General features: G+C 42.3%; 1 protein-coding gene across 23 annotated transcripts in view; it reads right to left on the bottom strand.

Annotated features, from left to right (window-relative positions):
• Positions 1-23593, bottom strand: part of FANCC (FA complementation group C) — a 348242-nt gene that overhangs the window by 18183 nt on the left and 306466 nt on the right. For all 23 annotated transcript variants that reach the window (XM_070375326.1, XM_070375330.1, XM_070375332.1 and 20 more), the window contains 5 exons: positions 23384-23540; positions 13731-13786; positions 12287-12386; positions 5620-5695; positions 3355-3430 (listed from right to left, as the gene is read on the bottom strand). In XM_070375326.1, the coding sequence (XP_070231427.1) occupies positions 3355-3430; positions 5620-5695; positions 12287-12386; positions 13731-13786; positions 23384-23540 (465 nt within the window). The remainder of the gene's footprint in view (positions 1-3354; positions 3431-5619; positions 5696-12286; positions 12387-13730; positions 13787-23383; positions 23541-23593) is intronic.

The raw sequence follows: 23593 nt of genomic DNA, 5'->3' as shown, positions 1-23593 counted from the left end.
TCTATGTATTGTTATACTTGTACATTTCCAGATCTAACACCAGCCATTACTCTCAACAGCTTCTAGGCCAGGTATTTACACATGCAGCCTATTTATTTTGAGCTGCTTGCAGTGCTCCCTCCACTTCTTACTCAGCAGTGTGTATGCCTGTTTGGGGATACATGCAGCCATACCTCATTTTACTGCACAGAAACACAGAAAATGGTGTTTTTTTCCCCACAGATTGAAGGTTGTGGCAACCTGGCATCAAGCAAGTCTACTGACTTCATTTTTCCAACAGGATTTGCCCACTTCCTGTTTTTATGTACATTTTGGTGATTCTCATAATATTTCAAACTTTTCCATTATATTGATCATGGTGATCTGTGATCTTTGATGTTGCTACTGTTGTTTTGGGGTACCATGAACTGTGCCCATATAAGCTGATGAACTTAAAAGATAAATCTGTGTGTTCTGACTGCTCTACCAGTCGGTTGTCTTATCTCCTTCTCTTTGGGCCTCCCTATTCCCTGAGACACAACAATATTCAAGTTAGTCCAACCAATGCCCTTTTCTTCAATTGGAAAAGACCCTGATGCTAGGAAAGATTGAAGGCAAGAAGAGAAGGAGATGACAGAGAACGAGATGGTTGGGCGCCATCACTGACTCAACAGATTAGAGTTTGAGCAAGCTCCAGGAGATGGTGAAGGACAGGGAAGCCTGGTGTGCTGCAGTCCATGGGGCTGCAAAAAGTCGCACACGACTGAGCAACTGCCAACAATGTCCTACAACGGCCTCTAAGTGTTCAAGCGAAAGGAACAGCTGCACATCTCTTACTTCAAAAGGTTGAAATCATGAAGTTCACTGAGGAAAGCATGTTTAAACCGAAATAGGCTGAGAGCTATAGGCCTCTTGCACCAAACAGTTAGCCTAGTTATGGATGCAAAGGAAAAGTTCGTGAAGGAAATTAAAAGTGCTACTCTCATGAACACATGAAGGATAAGAAAGCAAAACAGTCTTATTGCTGATATGAAGAAAGCTGTAGTGGTATAGATAGAAGATCAAAACCAGCTACAACATTCCCTTAAACCAAACCCTAATCCAGAGTAAGGCCCTGACTCTTCAATTATGTGAGGACTGAGAGAGGTGAGGAAGCTGCAGAAGAAAAGTCTGAAGCTAGCAGGGGTCGGTTCATGAGGGAAAGAGGCCATCTCCACAACACAAAAGCGAAGGGTGAAGCAGCAGGTGCTGGTGTAAAAGCTGCAGTAAGTTATTAACGATGCTGGCTACACTAAGGCGATGGCACCCCACGCCAGTGCTCTTGCCTGGAAACTCCCATGGACGGAGGAGCCTGGTGGGCTGCAGTCCCTGGGGTTGCTAAGAGTCGGACACGACTGAGCGACTTCACTTTCATTTTTCACTCTCATGCATTGGAGAAGGAAATGGCAACCCACTCCAGTGTTCTTGCCTGGAGAATCCCAGGGACAGGGGAGCCTGGTGGGCTGCCGTCTATGGGGTCGCACAGAGTCGGACATGACTGAAGCGACTTAGCAGCAGCACACTAAACAACAAATTTTCAATACAGATGAAATAGCTTTATATTAGAATAAGATGCTATCTAGGACTTTTACAGCTGGAGAGGAAAAATCAATGCCTGGCTTCAAAGCTTCAACAGACAGACTAACTCTCTTGCTAGGGACTAATGTAGTTGGTGACTTCAAGTTAAAGTCAATGCTTATTTACCATTCTGGATATCCTAGGGCCTTGAAGAATGATGCTAAATGTACTCGGCCTATGCTCTGTCAGTGGAACAATGAAGTCTGGATGACAGCACGTCTATTTACAATGTTTTACTGAATATTTTCCCTGGAGGAGGAAATGGCAAGCCATTCCAGTATTCTTGCCCAGAGAATCCCATGGACAGAGGAATCTGGCAGGCTACAGTCCATGGGGTCACAAAAAGCTGGACATGACTGAGTGACTGAACATACTGAATACGTTGAGATCTACTACTCAGAAAAAAAAATATTCCTTTCAAAATAATACTGCTCACTGACACTGCACCTGGACACCCAAGAGCTCTGATGGAGAACAATGAAATGAATGTTGTTTATATGCCTGTTAACACAACATCCATTCTGCAGTCCATGAATCAAAGAGTCATTTTGACTTTCAACTCTTACTGTTTAAGAAAAACATTTCATAGGGCTGTAGCTGCCATGGGCTTCCCTGGTGGCTCGGGGTAAAGAATCCTCCTGCCAGTGCAGGAGATGCAGATTCAATCCTTGGGCCGGGAAGATTCCCTGGATGAATATTCTTGCCTGGGAAGTCCCATGGACAGAGGAGCCTAGTGGGCTACAGTCCGTGGGGTCACAAAGAGTCAGATATGACTTAGTGACTAAAAACCAAACAAATAGCTGGTGTAGAGGGTGATTCCTCCACGGGATCTGGGCAAAAGTAAACAGAAACCCTTCTGGGAAGGATTCACCACTGTGGATGCCGTCAAGAACACTGGGACTCGTGGGAAGAGGTCAAAATATCAACATTAACAGGGATTTGGAAGAAATTGATTCCAACCCTCATGGATGTCTATGAGGGGTTTACGACATTAGTGGAGGAAGTAACTGCAGATGTGGTGGAAATAGCAAGAGAACTAGAACTAGAAGTGGAGACTGAAGACAGAACGGCTACAATCTCATGATAAAACTCTAACAGATGAGGATCTGCTTCTTACAGATGAGCAGAGAAAGTGGTTTCTTGAGGTGGAATCTATTCCTGCTGAAGTTGCTGTGAACACTGCTGAAATGATAACACAGAATTTAGAATATCACATACACTAGATGATAAAGCAGTGACAGGGTTTGAAAGGAATGACTAATTTTGAAAGCAGTTCTGCTGTGGGTAAAACGCTATCCAAAGGCACTGCACATTACAGAGAAATCATTTGTGAAGGAAGAGTCAACTGATGTGGCAAACTTCACGTTGTCTTAAGAAACTTCCGCAACCACTCCAACCTTTGCCATCTACCATCCTGATCACTCAGCAGCGTCATCATCAAGGCAAAAAGATTATGAGTCACTGCCATTTTTTAGCAATAAAGTACTTTTAAATTAAGGTATGAATACGTTTTTTTAAGACATAATGCCACTGAACAGTAAATAGACTATAGGACCATGTAAGCCTAACTTTCATACGCACGGGGAAACCAGAAAGGTCACGTGATTCCCTTTATTGCCGTGGTCTGGAGCCGAGCCTGCAATATCTCCGAGGTATGCTTGCAATGCCTTCCCCTATCTTTCCTTGCTCACAGGGAAGATAAGGATACCAGAGAAACCACGTGTGAAAGAGATCTAGGAGTCATCGGTCTTTGCTTACCCGTGGTCTTCAACTATTTCTTTGAGCATTTCAGAGATATGTTTCAGTGACTGGTGCCATAGTCCCTGCGGAATATCTGTGGGTGGAGAGAGCCATCAGAGAGAAGCTGAAAAAAAGTCAAACCTAGTAGGAATCGACTGCAGTGGAGACCAGAAGGGGCCCGTTTAGGGGAAAGGCCTAGTTTTCCCGGTCCACGGAATCCATACCACCACCCTCAAGCTGATCCCTGCCAGAATCCATCTCTCAGGCCTGGGAAGAAAGACCTGTTAGTGTTACACAGAGTTAAACTTCAAAGGCTCTTTAATTCAGGTACATGAGACTGCACAGGCAGCCCACAGTAGGATTTAGGAAGGCTATGTTGAAGATGCCCGGCTTTTTTTCTTTTCTACTCATCCACCCCCTCATCTCTCACTAATAATTTGTGGTTTCAAAATATATTAAAAAAAAATAGTCAATAAGGAATTAGGAATGTGCTTCCCAACTATGATTGGGATGAATTTAGAATATGACTTCAGGTTTACAATGATTTTAAAAGGCCAGAAAAAAACATATGGATATTATACAGACAAAGACAAATGTCTTTTCTTAAGTTTTCTGGTTTCACATTTTTCCCATGGTCTTAAACACTTCTGAGCATGTATAGATCTGTAGTTTTAAACAACAGCTGAAAAAGGTTATCACATTTCCATGTAGTGATAGATTCTGTAATTAAATACACCAGAAAGATAATGTAAGTGATACAGGAACCACTGCTACCCCACAAATGCTACAGATTAAAGAATCATAAATTATCTCTCTCCCTCTTCTGAGTTCTCGTAACTCTTGATTTGCAGCCTTTCAAGGCATTTTCATTTTCTCCTTTTATTAGTTTTTTAGATAGTTATTTTATGTCTCTTTTACTTGTAGCTCCTGGATATTCAGGGTTCATAAGTGACTCATCTTTTATACCTCATAGGACTTTACAGTGGGCATAAAATCAATCTTTGATGAATAGAAGACTCTACTCTTAAGAAACCCTTCAATCTGTGGATATAACATTATTTTTTCCAAAAGTAATATGCAGAAAATTATGCAGGAACCAGCACAAATAGTCTTTAGTTTGTAGATGTCCAAACTTAAAAAGTAACCACCCTGATATTTTTTGTGGCGCTCATTTAGCTGCTTACTACATAGGCTGACCTTGGACTTTGCTGATCTGACCTAGGCTGTGAGACTTGCCCCTGGAAAGGGAATCACTGATGCTCCTGTCTTATTAAAGTTTTCCCATTGTGTTCCCACAGTGTAAGTTTCACAAAACTGCTGACCAGAGATCCCACCAGGCCTGTCTCCACCTCCACCTCTGGCATCTGAGGGGACAGCGGGTCACTTTGGGTGAGAACTTAATCTTTTAGAAAAGGGAAGAGTATTTTTGTTTTTGTAAAATGCTCTGAAACCTCAAATCACACTTTCCTCAAGTGAATCTACTTATTCAAGTCTCAGGGAAAAAAAGGTAGGGGAAAATGGCACAGAAAGGACATATTATGGGTCCTTCCTATCTTCCCATGGTCAGATGAGATGCCTTTTTCTACAGCATAGAGTCTGTCTTGTTTCAGTGTCACCTCTTCTTAGATTTCAGGCATTAGTGGGGAAGGATGTCTGTATTCTCTATTTCTGAAACGTTTCATAAACAGGAGCTCACAGGCATGTTAATAGATCAACATCAGTTGAATGAGGACAGATTCATCACTTCCCCAGATGAATATGGCCTCTGGAAGGCTGGCAGATGAAATCACAGAAGGCTGTGGTCTAACATACTTACTGAATTCTTTCAAAAGACTTCCCTTGGCTAGGTTAGGAGAAATTTCCCCTAAATTTCCTTAGCTTCCTTCATCATTTTATCTTTTCATTTGCAGCAGGGGGCACAGAGAAGAAAGAATGAAATAAAGATAAATGTACTGTTTTATTCCAAATCAGCCAAGTCTTAGCCTGTTCCTGGCATCCAGGTGGACCTTCCTGGCACTAGCAGAGGCCTTGTGTTAACCGGAACAGACTGTCAAAACCCAACTGGAGGCCATTGTTTTCCTTTCTTTTAGTAAATGATCGTAACTGGGAAGCCAAGCAAATTCTCATATCAAAATCCACAGAATGTGTGATGCTGAGAGTTTAAAGGAACATTATCCATCTCCCTGGTTTTTCAGATAAGGAACTGGGAGGAAAGGGTTATGATTTTGTCCCTGTACTTGCCCAGAAATTATTTTAATATGGGCAGAATCAACCTTCACATACCTTTCGGGTGTTGGAGGAGCACCATGACAAGAGATGGAGAAGCATAAGGAAAGTAGGTCTTGAGTGCAAACTTCAACTATAATAGAACAAAAAATTTAAAGCCGTTTGAATATTAGCATTGGAAAAGGTTTAAGGAAATATAAAATATTGCATCCTCTGCCCCCAAAAGAAATTCCAGTACTTTATGTGGTCATAATGTCTTGCACACTGATCAAAAATAAAAGATGCTTCTGATAATCTTATAAATACGTTCTAAAAAATTAAACCTTTTTAAAGATGCCTTCCAGGACTTAAGAAAAATAAAGTTATGCTCTTGATGTCTTTATATCAGTTCTTTACCTCACATGAACCCAGTTATATACATAAATCTATTTATGTGAGAGTTTCCAAGGCAGCTGGGAGATGGGTTTTATCACAAAGTAGCAGAGGTGCTCACACATCCTCTGAGGGCCAAAGCGCTGTACCCTCCGTGCCCTCGGAAGGCACAGCAGCTCCGAAGCACTTTTGTAAAAAGTTGAGGTAAAATCTGCCTACAGTGAATTGTAAGGGCTTTAAGTGTACAATTTGATGACTTTTGGTAAATGTGTAAATTCAGCGTGACCATCATTCCAATCGAGACACAGAACATTTCGATCACCTCAGAAAGCTCCCTTGTAGCTGTTACAGTCAATCCTTCCACCCCACCCCGGCATCTGATATTTTTTTATTTTGATGAGAGAGAGTAATTTTGTATATTCTTGAGTTTTACACAAATGCAATCAGAAGAGTGTGTGTTTCTTTCTGTTTGGCTTCCTTGGCTCAACATGTTCTTTTGAGACTCATCCTTGTTACTGTGGATTAAATACTTCATTTTTTAAGGAAATTGTTCTAAAGTAGAACTATGTATGAATATACCATAATCTGTTTATTTATTCTGCCATAGATGGACATTTGGATTGTTTCCAGTTTGGGTTTTATTATGAATAAAGATGCAACTAACATTCATATTTCTTTTTTGTAGACATGTGCTGTTATTTCTCTTGGGTAAATACCATAGGAATGGAATTACTAGGTCATAGAGTAGATGCTTGCTTAACTTTGTAAGAAATTGCTATGTAATTTTTCAAACTGGTCAACAATTTACGAGAATTCCAGTTGCTTCACATACTTGTTGGGCTTCCCTTATAGTTGGTAAAGAACCTGCCTGCAATGCAGGAGACCTGGGTTCAATTCCTGGGTCGGGAAAATCCCCTGGAGAAGGAAATGGCAACCCACTCCAGTATTCTTGCCTGGAGAATCCTTTGGACAGAGGAACCTGGCAGGCTACAGTCCATGGGGTCACGACAGTTGGACATGACTGAGCAACTTCACTTTTCATTTTATACATATTTTTTGAAGTGTGTATTCAAGTCTTTTGTCCATTTTTATTTATTTATTTTTTGTCCATTTTTAAAACTGAGTTGTTTCTTATGTTCTTGAGTTGTAAAAGATCTTTATATATTCTGGACACAAATCCCCTATTAGATACATGTATTGAGAATATTTTTTACCTGCTGGGTGGATCGCTTTTTCAGTTTCTTAAGGATGTATACAAAGATCAGACATTTTAAATTCTGATGAAGTCTAATTTATCCATTTATCTCATACTTCTTAGTGCTTTTCTACATTCCTTCTAAGAAATATTAGATTATCCTCATGTCAAAAAAGATACTCTCATTTTCTTCTAGGAGCTTTATGGCTTCAGCATTTATTTTGAAGTCTATGACCCGTCTCATGAATTTTCATGTCTGAGAGGTAGAGGTCCATGTTTTCTCATCTGGGTGTCCAGCTGTTTCACTGACACTTGTTGAAAACCTTCCACATTTAACTTCCTTGGCATCTCTGTCAAAAACCAGTTGATTACATGAAAATATCTAGACACGATTCTGTTCCACTGGTCTATCCTTTTGCCAGTACCTCACTGTCTTGAATTTGATTACTGTAGCTTAAAGTCTTGAAATCAATCAGTGTGAGTCCTCTGATTTTGGGGGGAGGGTTTTTTTGTTTTCAAAATTATCCTGGCTACTTTAGGTTCTTTGCATTAGAATCAGCCTATCAATTTCTGTTTTAAGAACTATGTTGGGATTTTAACTAGGATCACATTGAACCAGGCATCTCAACAATTCATGATTATGGTTTCTCTTCATATGTTTAAGTTTTCTTATTTTGTGGCTTTCCACATAGAGATCTTATACACCTTTTGTTAAATTTTCTCCCAAGTATTTTATGTATTACTGTGGAGTTGCCTGTTTCTCTTTTTACTTCTCTGTTTTTACTTTGTGTATCTCAGACCTCTGTTATTAGGCGTATATCCATTTGTAATTGGTGTTTCTCATGATGAACTATATAAACTGTCCCTCTCTTTTGTCCACACTCCTTATCTTAAAACCTAATCTGTCTGCTGCTTGTAGAGCCAGATCAGCTTTCTTGTGCTTATTATTTACATATCTCTTTCCTTCCTTTTAATCTGTGTCTTTATAATTAGAATGGATTTCTTGAAAACAACATATAGTGGGTCTTAGTTTTTCATTCAGTCTGACATATTTCCTTTTTACCTAGTATATTTAGTTGGTTTTCACTTAGTTTTTGTAATTAATGTACTTGTAGGTATATTTGAATTGATCTTTAAACATTTTTATTTATTTACTTAGGTATCAGTTGCCCTGTGTCTTTGTTGACGCGTATGGGCTTTCTCTAGTTGCAGTGAGGGGGCTACTCTTCACTGGGGTGCCCAGGCCTCTTGCTGCGGTGGTCTCCCTTGCCGTGGAGCACGGGCTCTAGGGCGTGCAGGCTCAGAAGTCGTGGCTATAGCCTTAGCTGCTCTGTAGCATGTGAGGTCTCTCTAAACCAAGGGTTGAAGCCATGTCCCCAGCATTGGCGAGCGAGTTCCTCACCACTGGACTACCAGGGGAGTCCCTAGGTTTATCTTCTGAGATTAGTTTCTTTTGCCTCATCTGTGTTTTGTTCTGGCAGCCCACAGCTCTGTCTTTTGACACCTCAAGCCAATCAGATTATGCCTTGGGTTCGGGCCACCCCCAGCCTCATTTAATCTCCTTCCCACCCCTCACAGGAGAGCCCTCTGGGAAAAGTTAGAAGATTACCCAATGTGGTTTACATTTTCAAGAGTTGAAACCCCTCCAGTTTTTAATCTGCTTTTTGGGTTGCTTTCCAGTACCTTCAAATAGTTTTTAAAAGATATTTTCTCCAGAGTGTATAACTTTTATCTGCAGGCGATTTAGTCCAATACATCACGAAACTCTGTCACTAATAGAGCCAGAGCCTGAACTGATTTGCTGCTTGTCCTGGAGCCATTAGGCAAGTTCAGGAAAAAGGCCTGTCATGGCAGCCTTAAGTTTTTGGCTACTAGTCTGACTGGGCACATTGATGGGGCTGCAACTATGCTCTCCAAATAAAACAAGGATGAGAGGAAAGGATAAAAAAGAGAATGAGAAGCACTGAAGATAAACATTTTTTGACAATGGGAAAGAATGCGGATTGATGGGATTTCCCATAACCGCTGGGGGGACTGTAAACTGGCACAACCACGCAGGGCGACAATTTGGCAGTACCCGCCACAGCTGCCTCTGCACACCTAAGAGGCAGCACTAGCGCTCTTAAGCATATCTTGAATGTTCAGAGAGACTCTATTTAGGAAAGAAAACAAAATCTGGAAATAATCCAAAGGCTCACCACCAGGAAGACAGCTACGCTGTATACACTCTCCCCACAGAGCACTACAGGCAACCCCAGCACCGCCCACAGCACAGGGCCAGCCTGGGGACACACTGCTGGAAAGACCAAGGCTCAGAAGGCTGCACACGCAGGGCCACTTTCACCTGCCGTTCCCGTTATAAAGCGCAAAAGCAGTCAATAAAGAAAACACGTCTAACAACCATATACACATGATCAGGCTTCCCCGGTGGCTCAGTGGTAAAGAATCTGCCTACCAACTCAGGCGGAGAAGGCAATGGCGCCCCACTCCAGTACTTTTGCCTGGAAAATCCCATGGATGGAGGAGCCTGGTGGGCTGCAGTCCATGGGGTCGCTAAGAGTCGGACACGAGTGAGCAACTTCACTTTCACTTTCCACTTTCATGCATTGGAGAAGGAAATGGCAACCCACTCCAGTGTTCTTGCCTGGAGAATCTCAGGGACGGGGGAGCCTGGTGGGCTGCAGTCCATGGGGTCACACAGAGTCAGACACGACTGAAGCGACTTAGCAGCAGCAGCAACTAACTCAGGAGGTGTGGTTTCAATCCTTGGGTTGGTTGGGAGGACAGACCTTCTCCAGAAAAAATGGCAACCCATTCCAGTATTCTTTCCTGGAAAATCCCATGCACAGAGAAGCCTGACGGGTTACAGTCCAGGAGGTCACAAAGAGTTGGACATGACTTGGCTACTAAACAACAACATATACATGATCAAACTGTTTTCAGAAAAAAATAAAGGACAGCAGTTACCTGAAGGGAGAAAGTCAGGATGATAGAATAGAGGAGCATGGGAATAACCTGAAGTTTCTACTAGGGGACCAGGTCTTGTTAGATGTCAGTTCAGTTCAGTTCAGTCGCTCAGTCGTGTCCGACTCTTTGCGACCCCATGAATCGATGTCAGGTTGGTAGATATTCATTTATTAATAATGAATATGTGGATGAATGAATAAAACACAGAAAGAAAGAGGGTTACACATGGATCATAGGACAGAGGGTGTCACGCATCAGGGGTTATGATTAATCTATGCAGTGGCACTCAGGAAGGCCGGGGATTGATGATGAGGACGGCACTGCCTAGAAAGGCAGGCAGTCAGGAACAGCCCCAGGAAGAGACGTGACATGACATATGGGGACGAAGGCATCTACAAAGTGAAGAGGTTGTTGCTCTTGCATCCTGAGCCCAAGGGAAGGACAGTGAATTTCTGGCTTTTTTTTTTTGGATCCCTGCTTCGCCTTCCACCAGGACCCATTCTGTGTCCCTTACACCACCAGATACGTGTAGCCTGGGTAGGGTGTATGTTCAATCACTCAGTCATGTCCAACTCTTTGTGGCCCCATGTACTACAGCCCGCCAGGCTCCTCTACCCATGGAATTTTCCGGGCAAGAATATGGGAATGGGGTGCCATTTCCTACTCCAAGGGATCTAACCTGCATCTCTTGCATCTCCGCAACTGGCAGGCAGACACGTGGGCAGGGTACTATCCTAAATTAAAAGTGACTGTAAGTCTGAATCTAAAGTGTTAGGGCCAACCCTGCAACTCAAGGACAAAGTTAATAAGAAAGACAGACTCAAGCTAACGGTACAGAGCAACACGTCTTTTACCAGTGCCCTCCACCCCAACCTCGGTCTGTTTCAGGAGTTCAAGGTGCAGGTTTTTTAGAGGTTGGTTCCTAACTGGAAAAACAAAGAATGTTCAGGGAGGATAAAAGATATTTATAGTTTGCCTCAAAATAAGCATGAGGGCCAACCAGTGCCTTTCAGCAGAGCTCTCCTCCAGAATTCCAGGCTGGGCACCATTGATAATGCTGTTTGCTACAGTCCAGCTAACTTCCCTAGGGAAGGAGAAGACGGGAAAAAAACATCATAAATATTTATCACTGCCTTAAAAACAGAAACATCTGCTAAAACCTGAGAGGTTTCTTGGCATAGGGGTCTATGGGATTTTAGTACAGCAGGCATCACAGCACTGCTCCCCTAAGGCAAACTGCAGAAAGCATCCCAAGGGACCATGACCTCACAAGAAACTGCAGTGGGTTCAGGCACTTCAACGGGCAAAGGACCACACAGACATCAGGTCTGTGGCCATTAGAAGTGCAGGCCAATTAAAATTCCCAAAGGTGAAAACTCTGGTAGAAAAGGCTCCAGTTTCACAGGTCACTCTATTGGTCAGCTGCCTCTGCTGACCGCCCTCCCAGTGCAGGTCCCTAGGCCTGGCTTCTTGCTTACTGACTGAGTCCAACTCACACGTTTTGGTCATGGCCATTCCCAGCTCCTCCTCTATAATTATTCAAATTATAACAGAATAGTGTCACACTCACTACCTCCTCTCTCTCCTGGAATCCAATTCACATTTAGGCCTCTGATATGAATGGAAACTAATAATTAAGAATGTCCAGTATTGCTTTATAATAAGCGCCATTTCCTTCTTAGCACATGCCATAGAGACTCTAGAATACCTCTCTGGCCTGGGAGGGGCAGAGTCTTACTCAACAAACAGTGTTCAACACAGGGCCCAGAAAGTTCACCCTCCGGGGTGGCACCTGATCATATGGTAGAGTTCTCTGCATAGCAATAGATAAATGCTTCTGGGTACCAGGACACGGGACAGATAGGAACCATCTTGATTTACTTTCAATTAGAATGATTTTCCCTGGAGGAGGAAATGGCAACCCATTCCAATATTCTTGCCTGGGAAATCCCATGGACACAGGAACCTGGTGGGCTACAGCCCACGGGGTTCCAGAGAGTTGGACACGACTGAGTACACACTCAAAATGGTTTTTCCTTTGCTGGTGTATTTGTTTGGAAACTTTCTCCATGAACAAAACAGTCTACCAAAATCACTGAAAATAAAGTACTCTTTTCTGATGATTAATCAAATACTCTTAACAGCCTCTTTTTCCTTGGGGGAATGAATAATATCTGCAATATAACGAACCTGCTTGTTTTCTTTTTCCAGAGCTTCTACAAAGCATCGTGTAAACACCTGAAGGCCGGCTAGTACTTCTGGGGCTCCATCGGTTTCCAGGAGTGCGGACCTGAACAATGCAAGGCCAGATCACAACACATTCAGTGATTAATCTGGAAAATACGTGAACCAAAATATGTAAAAGGGAAACACGGAAACATTCTTTTTGTGCCATAAGCTTCAGCAGCAATGTCAGCTCATCAGATTTCAGTTCTTGCGTGAAAGCAGGAGAAATCTGTCACTCCCTTTTCTGAGGACTTCCTTTAAAATTGCAATGTGCAGAGCTCCCTTTCTTGGTTTTTAAATTATTAAGCACTTCATATCTCTTCCACGTGGGCCTGGGATGCTCTTTACAAATATTTGCACACTGTATACCCACAAATGGAACATCCACAGAACTTTTGCTTTTGCAAGTGGAGAAAGGGGTGCCCCAGGGATATCCAGCAAAGGGGTGGAAGAATCTGCATGTTCCTGGTTTGGTTTCTACGCATTTTCATACAACTAACTTTTCTTTACGTTTGTTTAAACAACACCAAAAAAAAAAAAAAAAAGAACTGGAACTTTGCTAGCTTTAAACTAAAAACAGCATTCTGACTTATTTCTACACTAATTTAGCTTAAAGCTCATATGTTTCAAGACCAACTTGAGTGCTGGATTACTTGCTATTGTAAAGCAAGTAATTGCTTTTTCCAATGTCTGCTGTCTGCTGTGGGGCCTCTATTTGCTGAGTTTGAGGGGAACTGGATAAAGAGGGTAGATACCCTGGCTCTGGCTGCACGAGCACCCAGGAAAGAGGCTGGCCACCCACCTGTCCACTGGGGGCAAGCTCCCCGCGTGGGGTATGGCCCCTCACTAACTGTCAGTCATAACCCAACCTGGTGTCCAGTGGGCTCATCTTTCATCGTTGTAAATCCACTGCATTTACCAAGAAGTTCTTGTATTTGCAGAATAAAAATTAGTGTGCTGTTAGATAACATGCATAGTTGATTCTGCCTTTCAGAAGTGCTCTGTTAAGAATGGCATTATTTATTTATTATTTTTAGTATTCCTTAGCTTTAAAAAGATTGGTCAGCCCTCATGTGGTGAAGGGAGAACACTACTACCCTTTATTTTTAATTGAGAAAAACTCTACATGAATAATGCGTGATGCAAAATCTAATTCAATTCTGATTTTCAACCATTATTATTCGATTTTTAAAAGGTTAAAAAAAAAAGATAGTTATCTTAGTTCTCAGGCATTGGCTTTTAAATACACATTGACATTTGCATTTTACCAAAAAGCTCAGCAGGATGGGATGGAATTAGAATCTAATTTCCCCATGGTACAGCCAGAGACTACCACAGAATTTTTTATTCATATTTGGAAGCTGAACATATTTAGACCAATTACGAGCAGAAACAGCACAATATTTACCTGAATATTTCATCAACAACTCTGAAAATGGCGGGGTGGCAGGCAGCAGCTTCAGGCTATAAAGGAAAAGACCAGGAGAAAGTAAAATATCAGAAGCATTTCATCAATAATGACTCACTCTTATCAGGGAAATGAGTTGTCCACAACTGCTGGTGTCTAGAAAATGGATATATTCCTTTGAGTTAGAAAAAACAGAACAACTAGTCCGTGGCAAAAGCCCTCCATACAAATACAAACAGAAGTTCTCTTGGGGTAAGGGGATTATGGACCTTTCTTCTTCTTCTTTATTCAACTTATACTCTGTAAATCCCAGATTTTCAACAATAAGCCCACATGATACACAAAAAAGAGTCAATAAGTATCATGGGAAATCAGAAAATACCGCCTACCAGCAGGCTATAATGAAGACGCATAGCCTACCTGTGTTGCTGTGCTGTGCTCTGCTTATTCGCTCAGTCCTGTCTGACTCTTTGAGACCCCCTGGACTGTAGCCCACCAGGCTCCTCTGTCCATGGGGATTCTCCAGGCAAGAATACTGGAGTGGGTTGCCATGCCCTCCTCCAGGAGATCTTCCCAACCCAGGGATCGAACCCAGGTCTCTTGAATTGCAGGTGGATTGTTTACCATCTGAGTCACCAGGGAAGCCCTGTGTTGCTAGCTTTCGGTAACGTCCCCTATGTGTCTGATCTCCTCATATGACTTAAAAGTGCCTCAAAGTCAAAGCTAGACCTGTTATCTTTTCATTCCTGCTGATTAGGAAATGAGTACATAGTGATTTCAAATTATTATTAAGGAAAGCAGTGACCACCACCACGTCAGACTAAATAATATTACATCTTAGAGCACTATGAATTTAGCAGCTTAAATTATTTGGGATGAAGAAAAAAATAAAGATACTATCATCTTTATTTTTCCATACTAAATTAGGAAAGCCATCTAATTTAATCCACAAATATTTTTATGAGAGTTTTGATGATTTAAATCTGCAGAAGCCAACTTACTGTGGCCTGGGTGGGGCTTCAGAGGGCCTAGCCCAGATTCCATATCTTTTTGTTTGCTTTTTTCTTTTTTATTGGCCGCATGGCTTGTGGAATCTTAGTTCACCACCCCGGGGATCAAACCTGGGCCGTTGCTGGTGGAAGTGCAGAGTCCTAACCACTGGACCATGGGCAAATTTCCATGATCCCATATCATTCTGGCTGGAGCTCATACCATGAGATTAAGCCAGAGGAAGATGCCATGTGTGTTCTAAAACAGATATAATACAGTAGCATCCACAGGTTAGTAAATTAGGCTTTATATGGAATTTCTTTGAGTCACATTGAACTTTGGGGAACAGTTTTTCATACCCCCTCAACAAGAAAAGTAGAAAAAAGGATACATATCTTTTATCTTTTCTAGGCCAGACTAAAGAATGGTGCCTCTCTCCAGTAGCTTCCACTCTGTTCTGTGCTGGCATTTCTAAATGTACAATAACATTGAACGTGTGCCACCTAGTGTTCACACACCGCCATTACAGCTGTCACAGAGGCTCCAGGAAAGAGCATTACCACTTGTTAAAATGATGGGATAACTCCTTTTATTTGAAGAGATTAATGATTCGTAGGATGCAAATCTCTGCTTTCTAGGTAGTCAATACTCCCTAATCTTTCGTTGATTTCCATTTTTATCTAAAAGAAACCAACTAAAATTTTTCATAGATTAAATTCATTACATACTCAAGAAAGTAATTTGGCCGATTGATGGTTCAACAGAAGAGAGGTAGAGTATTTTTTGACTTTGATCTCAGACAAATCAGTTATCTCCCTGCTTCTCAGCCTCACTGTAAATACTAACAGTTATTAAAAGGTCCCTGGATATATGCCCAGAAAATATCACGGAAGTTTCTATGTATTCATAATGGAAAATATCAAACAAGAAGAGAAAAGCAAACTGCCTATCTTGAAGAAATGTGACTCATCAAATTTGCCAGAAGAGTTTTTCCAAGTTTTATATATAGACAATATGGCTCTTGAATAAGAGTGTTTGAGAACCAAACACCGTCATGTGACACATAGAGGCTAAAAACGCACGGACAGAAAATAAGACTAAAATTGAAAATGGTAAAATAGAACCATTCCCTTTCTTCTAACTACTCCAGAACCACTCTATAAACCTGATGCGAGTAGAAAATCAATCTATCCTGATGACAGAGATATCTAAATGGCAGAGAAAAGGCTGATCAATGCATAGAACAGGGCTGCATTGAAAAGCAAGCGGGAAAGCAAGAAAGTTCTGACTCTGTTGAAAAGAGGACCACAGCTTGGACATGCTCTTCCTTCATGCAGTGTTTTCTAGTGAAACAGCTCCATCAAATGTTTTAAATATATAGACTGTGTGGAATCTGCCTGTTCTCTCCATGCCGATCAACTCTCCTCTTAGATTTCCTTCTGTCCAAACAGCTCAGACTGTGGTTGCCCTTAACCTGCTTCTACAAAGCTGTTTTAGCTTTCAAAACAGATAAGATGCCAGGGAACCCTACTGAAACAGCAATGGCAGAGATTTTGATTTAAAAACCAGTCTCCCTTGCCACTCCAGAATTATGAACAGCTCTTTCTCATCTGCAGCCTTTACTGATGGTTTTTAAAATGAGACTCTTCACACTTTCCGAGCACATAATTTCAGGGTCAGTGAGTCCCCTCATGAAGCCCGGAGTGCTCACAGGCCAGGCATGTGTCCCAAGGACACCAAATCACAAAAGCAAACTTAAGCCGCTTTTCTTATCAAGGGAATCCTCCAAATAGAATTAAAGTCTTAATTTATGCTTCTTTGGAAGCCATAAATTACCACTCCCCCCACCCCAAATCTTTACACATCCATGTGAGGGAAGAGGCAAACATTTAACCCCTCTGTGTCCTGTTTTATTTGTAAAATAGGTCTCCAAAGTAACACAACAGGTCACTCTGCAACTCAAACTTCTGGGTCCTAGCTCTGAAACCCCACAAACCAAGCAATTATCTTTCCTATTAGAATGAGGACAGAAAAGAAAACCTTTCTTGGATTCCATCTGTTTGTCTGTTTTTCCCATCCTGCCAAAATCTGTTCCTTCTCAAGCTCTTCTCTTCTCCATCTGGTCTAATGATTTCCATGTACAGATTATTTCAAGTCTAGGGAAACTTCATTACCAGGAGGCCATCAGTAACAGCGGTTGTGCCCTTCTTCCCTTCTCTCACCCTGCCCCCAGTTGTCTCACTGAATGTCAGAAGAGGAACAGAAGAAGAGGGAAAGCCCTGGACTCTGGTTTCCTTTTCTTATGGGCCAGCTTGCTCTGAGGGGCACATTCCCTTCCCTCTTCTACAGCTACCCAGGACTCTACTGCTTGTTTCTTCTCTGCTCAGACAGACAGCCCATTCTCATCACTCAGAAGAAAAAAAAAAAAAAAAAAACAAGGGAAGGCTAAGCAACACAGAGAAGTGTGCAGCAGCTGCGTTTTCGAGGCTGCTTTGTAGGCAGAGGTGAGGAAGAGGCCGGCTTGCCACTCTGTGCCATGAACTGCACAAATAACACCCATGCTCACTCTCTGTCCTTCGTGTCTATGCATGCGTGCTAAGTCACTTCAGTTGTGACCCAACACTTTGGTGACCCTCTGGACCGCAGCCCCAGGCTCCTCTCTGTCCGTGGGCTTCTGCAGGCAAGAATACTGGAGTGAGTTGCCATGCCCCCTCCAGGGATCTTCCTGACGCAGGGATTGAACCCGTGTCACCTGGGGCTCCTGCACTGCAGGTGAATTCTCTGCTGCTGAGCTACCCGAGAAGCCCTCCTTGGTGCCTAACCTGTTATCTTCATCCCAGTTCATCAACGATTATTACTAGCCACCTGAGAATTCTCAGGAAGAAATCTTTCCTTTTTTCCTATCATTTTCTGAATCTGTGTGAGATAGAAAGAGTATGGGGAGAGGGGAGAGAGAATACAAGCCAGAAAGGGAAATTAAACTATTGATTTGAGGTAATTCACTGAGAAAAGTGAATTCCTCTTGTAAAAAACAAAAAGGCAGCGAAGACATGGAAACAAAATTCTCAAGCCTTCTTCATTTATCATCTTTTACACATATTTTTCCTAAAAAATAGAGAAGTTTCAGGTGAGAGATAAACTGAAGTTCAGTAAGCCTGGGGTAGATTCTCTTTCATGGTCTATTTTTATGGCCAGCAACATATCCCACTGTGTATCTGACTCATCCAAACCCTTGACAAGCAGGACCTCTTGTGTTAATCTATGTATGTAAATTAAAAGGTGACTATTCATCAAAAAATAACACTCCTCTTAAAAAAAAATTTTTTTTTTAAGTTTCATTTCAATAGACTCTTTTGACTTCAAAAACAATTTGGTCTAAAAAAAACTACCTATATAAAATAATCTTCATATCTGTCATATAAAATAAGGCACCTTTATAAACATGTATTTTTTATTATGCCATTTTCTTCTTTTCTACTTTCAAAATACCAAACTTAAGACTGTAAATATCCCTTTTGCATTTTAAGATCTATTTTGTTTCAAAACATTTGTGTTACTTTCATCAAATTTGAGCTTGGAAAAATTATTCTTTCTTTTTAATCTTTACCAGATGTTGTTTATACTACCAGGATTTTTTTTCAGTACTCTATAATGAAATTATTGTTTAATTAGTGATAAATCTGTCATTTCTGGGCTTAAGGGAAAAAAAAGAAAAAACTTAACAAGTACCAAATGTACTTTTGTGTTTTAAATTTACCCGCGCTGTCTGAGAACGTTAAGATACAGGGATGCCAGCTCTGGAAGCCGAGCAAAGTCCCCCAGACCTCAAGTTCCTCCGCCTGGCCCAGCGGCCTCTCTCCCCTCAGCTTGTGTAGCCTGGGTGGGAAGACGGCTCCTCAGCCCCCTGCTGCTTCTTGGCTCAGCCTCTGAGTGGCAGTGACCTTCTAGGTCAACTACTGCCCTGTTTTGGGTTTTTTTTTGTTTCTCTCTCTTCATCTCTGACTGGCTGCCAAGGCCTGCCTCCCAACAGTGAAAACAGAACTTGCCATCTAGGTCTCTTTTCTTCACAGTGCTGGGTGATCTGGTGCCCCCCTGAGGTCGATGCAGGAAAGTGCAATTATTGTCAGATGTTTCTTTTTACCTTTTAGCCACAAGCATAAACCACCTCCACACTTCTCTATTGGATCACTGCTAAATTATCTATTTTAGCTTTTGTTAAATTACAGGCATCACTTTAAAGAGCTCAAAGAAAAAAAAGAAATGTTTAAAAGACTGCTAATGAGAAAGCAGGAAAAGAAAAAACCCTAGAACATTAGTAAGAAGTTATTCAAGCAGAGAAAAATGACATCACCCAGGATGTAGAGTTAATTCTTCGGTATAATCTTTTATTAAAGGGGAACTGTGTTTGGAGTTCAGCGTAAAATAAGTCTCTTTTTCTTTCTGAAGTGGCTATGATTACTATCTGGAGAATGGAAACAAGAATGCATCTTATCTCATATGACGGAGGTCAAGGAGGACACTGAGTTATCTGTAGGCTTGTTATTCCTAAGCTCTTATTAGATCAAGAACTACTTTCTTAACCCTATCTTTATTGAAGTACACTTGACAAGATAAAGAGCTAATTTTGGTGCAGCTCTGAAGAGAAACACCAGGAGTGTTTCCTGATTTAAAATCTGAATAAACAAAACCAATCCCCCTTCCTTCCCCTCCCGCTGCACTCTTTCGTGGGCAAATCTCTGGACCCAGCTAGAGGGGCAGGCGGCATGTGAGGCCAGCCAACGAAGGATCGAATGGAAGGGCATGGGAACCAGGGTATATCCCAGCCCGGGCATGCAGCAGGGCAGCCAAGCACAGTGCCACCCAGCCAGCACTTTTCATTCAAATGTAGAATATAAACAATAGCTTTCTGGGCTCCACAAACAGAATTGTAACTGGAAAACACAACATCCTTCTGATTTGGGGCCAGCCTTGGGAAACCAAACAGTGCCAAGAAAGCTGCATAATTAGCAAGTGGCTTTCACTGCTTTTGGTGACATGAGTTTTTAAGGTCGGGTCTGAAGCTATGGATTATGGTCCTCCATTGCCTGTTCTGTCAAGAGAAACACAAGACCATCTGCTTTTGCAAAGTGTCAGTCTGCTCAGTGGATGACAAACTGAGGCTAAGACCTCGATTTATTCAGGAGCATCAAATGTGGCAGGTGGCCATAGACTTGGGGGAGGTCCAGCCTGAGAGAGTCAGAGAGCGAGCCTCAAAAGGAAACAGGTTTTGAAAACTTACTTTTATTTTAGAAGTCAAAAAACATACACATGCACTTCAAATTCAGGTGACTATTAGGTCAGCACCTTATTATTCATAGTCTTAATGGAAAACACCCAGCCTGGAGGCCCTGAGAGGCCACAGAACATTTGGAGAGACCATTTCACTTTGTACAACCTGTACAACACGTTTATCTTTTGTTTTTGCAACATCTTGGTAACTATAGAACTTCTAGGGCTAATTCTGGATAGTCCCAAGAGATGGAAACATAATTAACAGTGCTCCATATAAAATACAAGTTACTAGACCATCACACTTTAATTATTCTCAGAATCTAACTCTAATGTAATAGGCATCAAGTTACTTCTAGAGGAAAGCACAGCAGTCCTATGCTATCCGAGTCTTCCAGATCTTTCTGATACTTCCGCAGGGTCCTGTCACGGCCCCGAGATACCGTGCTCTGATAAGTGAAGCAGATGATGCAATCAGGAAGCACGTTCTTCAGGTTACCCTTCCAATCACTCGGTCACGTCACAGGCTTATTCCAGCCTGCTTGGTTGTGCGGCACCGAGGGCCCAGGATCCTGAGGAGAGCAGCCCACGCCAATCAAGGACTTGCAGCTCTGTATTGTAATTACCTCCTTGAACCGTAAGGCAACAGAGGGGTTACATCCTGCCAATGCCACAATAAATTAAACACAATAACACCCTCTGAAATCCCCCTTTAACCATAATGGAAGCTCTGCATCTCTATACACATGATCCTGATAAATGCTTTTGTAAATCAACTGACTTCAAAACTGTTTGGGGGAAAATGGTTTTAAACCGTAAAGTGGAGACTGAAGGTTATACAATGCAATGTTTAACCGGAATGCCTGCTTTCTCTCTCTCTCTCTGTCATCCTGGGTTTACTGATAGGCTCAGGCCTGAGGGCCACAGGTAAAAAGAGCTCAAAGAAGATTTAGAATCACAAGGTTGCAGAATCAAATCAACTTAGGGTGATGAAACTGGAATTTTTCCATAGAGAGAAGACTTAAAGAAAATTTAATAAGGACCTTGAAAGCAAGGAAATAGCTCAGTTACTATATTTTGCCACTGAAAAAAGACCAGAGAAAATGAAACTATAGCATGTATCTTTCCGTTAGAAATAGATTTACCTGACAATAAAGGTAATGTTTTGAATGGGCTGCCAGGACTTCTAAAAGCCTTTGTTTATTTTGAATATTATAGTTATTTTTATATAAGGTACATTCTTATTTCTCACCTTAATATGCAACTTTTTTTTTTTTTTTTTTTTAATGCAACTGTTTTGAAAGATGAGTTCAAGCAGAATTTCCCTAAAAGTATCTCTCTTTCTCTTTGGGCTCTTTCAATCTTTATATCTATTTTCTTTTCTTTTTTTTTCTATCAAACATTGTGAACGTCTACATCAGTAGGGTTTGATTTGGGCCAGCTAACTCACAGATGAACGCAGCATGGCTGCTGGTCACTGTGACCCTATCCACGGTCCCCTCGAAGGCCCCAAGATGGGACGGCAAAGAGGAGCCTGGAAGATGGGGAGAAGGTAAAGCAGGGCCGTGGTCACACTCTTGACCTGGTAGGGACTGATCAGGACCCAAAAAGAGAGCTGGGATACAGGAAGAAGGCAGCAGATTCAATTATGATTCTCTCACACAGCCTCCAATTTGAAAGAGAGAGAAAACCTAAGTTCTAACTGGATTAACCAAACAGAAGGTATCTCGGTGGACGTTGTGTAAACTCAGCCAATCTCAGTGCGCTGTATGAGAGACAGACACACCCTGCCCCCAACACAAGCCTCAGCTCAGCGGGCAGGGGAACACTCTCCAGTCCAGTTTCCTGGCCACCAACTTAAGATCTGAGTGTTCACCATCTATCTCTCTTGAACTAACTTTCTCCATCTGTACAAGAGGAAACAAATCTCTGCACCACATCTCCCCTCGGTGACAAAAGCGAGTAAGAAAGCCGGTTGGAGCCCACGAGGTTCCTGTAAGATGGAGGCTTGGAAGCATGACACCTCCCGGAGAGCTTTGTTTATTCAGAGTGCATTGGTCTTTACTCCGACTCTTACAAAAATGCACATAAATTCCAGAGCTGCCCCCCACAGAGGGAAAACACTGGATTGGTCAGGTTCTGAGGACACCCTGCTAGCCTGGGCCCCTGACACTGGATTAGGCAATGGGGCCCATTTGGTCCACTGAGCACCACACTGCCCAGGCCTGAGTTCTGAGTGGAGGGGAGCCTGGGCAGCCCCTGCATAGAGGCGGGGGTTCGAGGATGGCAGCCTGACACCAAAATAGCTGTCAGAATTCTTTGTAGTTACTTTGTTGTTCTAACCATTTTTCTGGGGGTGTCATTTTGTATCTTTTAAGTATTTGATTTTTCCTCCAGTGAAGGGTTAGAAGTTTATTTATTGAATGATTTTCTTTGTTAATTGATTCCTCCTCTTGTTCATAGGGGCTTCCATGGTGGCTCAGCTGGTAAAGAATCCACCTGCAATACGGGAGATCTGGGTTCAATCCCTGGGTTGGGAAAATTCCCTGCATGAGGGCACTGCAACCCACTCCAGCATTCTTGCTTGGAGAATGAACAGCACGTTGTTCATAGGGTGTGTGCTGTGTGTGCTCAGTCCTGTGAGTCTTTTGCAACCCCATGGACTGTAGCCTGCCAGTCTCCTCTGTCCATGGAATTCTCCAGGGTGGACCACTGGAGTAGGTTGCCATTCCCTTCTCCAGGGGATCTTTCCAACCCAGGGACTGAACCCAGGTCTCCTCCATTGCAGGCAGATGCTTTACCATCTGAGTCACCAAGGAAGCCGGAAATGAGAAATTTGTTGGCCAAACGTCAATTCTTGTGAATGTGCGATATAAGGCGTGAGGTGAAGTCGCTCAGTTGTGTCCGACTCTTCATGACCCCATGGACTGTAGCCTACCGGGCTTCTCTGTCCATGGGATTTTCCAGGCAAGAGTACTGGAGTGGGTTGCTATTTCCTCCTCCAGGGGAATCTTCCTGACCCAGGGATCAAATCCGGGCAGATGCTTTACCATCTGAGCCACCAGGGAAGTTGTAGCAATAAAGTTTTTTTTCCCCTGGCTGTGCCACTCAGCTTACATTACCTTAGTTCCCCATCCAGGGGCCGAATCCAGGCCTGAGGCAGTGAAAGCACCGAGTCCTAACCACTGCACTGCTAGGGAATTCCTGTGCCCTATTTTTAACACAAGGAGAAAAGCCCCAGACATTAGGTATTTCAAAAATAAAATGTAGATAGATGATGATTTTAAAAGGTGCCAACTGCTCGTTTGTTTACATTTTCCCCTTTTGCTGATTAAAAGAGAGAATATACAGCGTCTTCCTTAAGGGTTTTTCTCCTCCTCAAACCCAGCACATACCAGCAATGAGTCTTTCATAAAGCATTTGATCCTTCTCAGAGAATTTCTCTCACTGGAGATGAGCTTTTCAAGAAGATGAAGCATTGTATTTTCAAGGCTGGGAAGGTGCCGAAGCCAGAGGCAGAGTATAGCTGACGTGGGGAGAGAAATCTTCTTCCTTTCAGTAAGAAATAAAACTTTAAATATAAATGAGTCTCTGAAAAAAAGATT

The sequence above is a fragment of the Bos mutus genome, chromosome 8 (genome assembly GCF_027580195.1).
Source record: "Bos mutus isolate GX-2022 chromosome 8, NWIPB_WYAK_1.1, whole genome shotgun sequence".
NCBI classification, from domain to species: Eukaryota; Metazoa; Chordata; class Mammalia; order Artiodactyla; family Bovidae; genus Bos; species Bos mutus.
This window is presented reverse-complemented; position numbering and strand designations above follow the sequence as displayed.